Here is a 3213-nt window from a genome sequence, read left to right on the forward strand (position 1 = left end):
CTGTCTGTCATAAGAAGCTGTAGTGAAGAACCCATTGCTGGAAACTAACGGAGATGGTACAGAGTTATTTCTCCACATTAATCTCTATATTTGTTAGAAGATCAAAGGATTTCAGAGGATGGGGATGAACAAATGGGATCAAGTTATAAGGGAGTGTAAGGAAGTAGTAGATTAATGTTAGTAAACTTGTTTGATTGGAAGAGTCTGTGGTAGCAATGAAAATTTGTAATGAGTGTATTTTCACAAATTGTACATTTTGGTATTAACAGGAGTGGTTTTTTGTTCTACACAATTTCTGCAGGTGACATACCAGATTATGTGCAAGGTATTAGAGCTGCAAGGCTTTCTGCTTTTTACAAATCTATTTTTGTCTTGGAGTAAAAATGCATCTTGAACATGTGTTCAGCTTAATGTAAATGGCTAATTTGATAGCTGGGAAATTTCAAAACTGTTCCTTTCTTCTAGGAAACACACATCATTCACTCTTTCAAGGAGGACTTCTATGGAGAAGATCTTAGTATAATTATTCTTGGCTACATAAGACCGGAAAGAAACTTTGATTCTTTAAGTAAGTTTTGAATGCTCTCCTAAAAGCTTTGTAGTTCTCAAGTGATACCTGCAATGACCTTGGCTTCTGTTTGTCAAGCTGGCCCAACCTATGCAATATTGTGTCTTCTGTCTTCCATTTTAGTGAATTACCAAAAGTAATCTGCTTTATGGAATATTCAGTGTGTCATACACAATGGTGGACTGTTGTAGTTGCACCCTTTTCCCTGCCTGGGCCTTTCCAGGAAGTAGTAGTTTCCTTTATAAATGCTAATTTAGAACAGTGAATAGACTATGAACAGAAACCAGCAATCTATCTAACCCATTTTTGCCCAGAGGGCACACACCCGCAAAAGCCCACTCACCTTTCTGAGATTTTACTTCATGATTTCATTTATGCTGACACCAAACACGAAACAGGAGATCTCGCCAATAAGTTGGCTAGTGTGCTGAGAAGGCAATGTAGATATCATGCAGGAGCTCTTTTGCACACACTTGGGCTGTGCGCCAGATTATATACCTGTAATTTCAGCTTTCTATCCCTTGCTGGTCATTGGCCCAGATCCTTCATGATAGGGGTGGTTCTACCTCCTTGAGAGAGAAGGATCTTTTTCTCCTGGACTGTCTCCCTGGCATCTGGCGTATCTCCAGTTAGCTGCCCTGTCCTCAGTCCTCAGTGAAATTATGTTCATGTCTACTCCATATGTTCCTTTAACATGCCTGTGTCCTAATAGATATGTGTACATCTGAGGTAACATTGAAGCAAGCCTTTGACACAGAGAATACAGAAAGAATAGGGCAAAGCATCAAAAATGGCTATGAACCAAAGATGGTTCAGTGCTCTAAATTAATTCAGAAATTCTAAGCCGGGGTTGTTGCTAACACTACACGCAAAGCATATGGTCTACCATTGAGCCATGGTTGCTTCTCAAGGTTGCTATTCCCAAGAACTGAACCTTTACGTAGCAGAGATCTTGGGTGTTCTGTCGGGATTACGGTATCTCTGCTGAGATAGCTGTTGGAGGGAGGCATTTATTCAAGATCATACCTCTGTCCTGCACTGTACTGAAGTGACTTTATTTATAAGCAGAAAACTAGTTTGAGGGCCATCTTTTTTCATTCTTTGGATGAGTATTGTAAAAGTGTATAATGTTTCCTTCCTGCTCTTTGAGACAAATTGCTTGAACGGGTACAGTGAATGTGTGTATGTGTGGGGAATCAAGAAAGTTACGACTAACTGGAAGTGCTGTACATTCCTAGCCGATGATTCTCCATTTGCCACATCACACCAGTGACTGTTCTTTATTTGTTTTCTTGTGATATTTTTGAAGCAACATTTTCCTTATTTTTTGTCTAGAAGCAGTTTGTGAAATGGTTATATATTTTTATTTTCCTTCTTTTTAGGTGCACTCATAGCAGCTATTCACGGCGACATTGAAGAAGCCCAAAAAAAACTAGACTTGCCAGAACATCAGAAATACAAAGATGACAACTTTTTTTCACATGCTGGGAGGCAAAATAGTTAACAGTCATTGAGTTAGGCTGCCTTATGTATCTTAATTGTAACGGTTTAAATTGCACTGATCTTCTAACAATTATCCTTATTTAGAGAAAGATGGTGTAACTCAGTCCTCTATGGTTTAGTATTTTCTGCCTGTATTAGAGTTAAATTAAAATGGTCAGACAACCACATGGCGCCACACTAAGTTCTTCTCTCACACCCACCCACACCCAAATAGCATATTGTTACTGGGCATGTTGGAATCTGCGCAAAGATTTCATTGCATGTGTTGCAATATGTATAAAGTGTTGTTATTACTAGCTTTTCTGAGGCTGGGCAACAGTTGGTCCCCTAAACTTGGGGGCACAAGTCCTTTCAAAACCCTTTTAATAATAGCTGCCTAGTCTCCTGAATTAAATTCGGTTTCTGATTTTCAAGGTCAAAGTAGTTATGTTTCTTGAAGAGAGGGGAAACCCAAGAGAAATGTAGATGTAACACAAATAGTTTTATTGGCTTATTCAGCAAGGTGTTATTTTTGGATCTTAGGTTTGTAATTGTCAGAAGTATTTCTGAAGATAGGTAGTGCTTACTAACTGCCCATGATTCTAATAGTGAGTGTACTAGTCCTGATTTCAAGGGGAGTGTTTTAATCTAGAAATATTATTTAAATTATAAGTCTTGTCTAAAACTTCAAATATAGTTGTTTTGATTCATGGAATGATGGAATGTCTCATTCATCGAATCTACTTGATACAGCATTGATAGAATACTTATTCAAATAATTATTCAGATCTAATAAGAGCTACCTTTGAATTAGCTCTTTATTCTCCGCGGAAGAAGTGGCAAGCACATGTCTGGGAATCACTGGGGATAATGGTTAGAATGTCATACCTGTACCAGGGAGATAAAGGTTAAATTCCCCACACTGCCAGGAAACTCATTGAGTGACCTTGGGCTAATCACAGTATCCTGACTTAATCTACCTCATAGGTTCTTTTGAGGTGAAACAGGATATGGAGAATCACGTATGCTGCTCTGAACTCCTTGGAGGAAGGGTGGAAGAAAATGTAATAGATGGACCTACTGTGTTCTTTGCTATTACAAGAAATGTTATTCTAGGTGCAATGACTTAAGAAAAACTGATTAGCAGTACTGCCAGTTTTGGA

At 38.5% G+C, this 3213-nt stretch overlaps 1 protein-coding gene across 1 annotated transcript in view; it reads left to right on the forward strand.

The window, feature by feature from the left end:
- Positions 1-2640, forward strand: part of RFK (riboflavin kinase) — a 5928-nt gene extending 3288 nt beyond the window's left edge. Inside the window, 3 exon segments of the mRNA XM_015409262.1 lie at positions 466-568; positions 1951-2039; positions 2041-2640. Of these exon segments, the coding sequence (XP_015264748.1) occupies positions 466-568; positions 1951-2039; positions 2041-2082 (234 nt within the window). The 3' untranslated portion in view covers positions 2083-2640.
- Positions 2641-3213: the final 573 nt, after the last annotated feature.

Source organism: Gekko japonicus, unplaced genomic scaffold, assembly GCF_001447785.1.
Source record: "Gekko japonicus isolate JY-2015 unplaced genomic scaffold, Gekko_japonicus_V1.1 scaffold325, whole genome shotgun sequence".
In the NCBI taxonomy this organism is placed as follows: Eukaryota; Metazoa; Chordata; class Lepidosauria; order Squamata; family Gekkonidae; genus Gekko; species Gekko japonicus.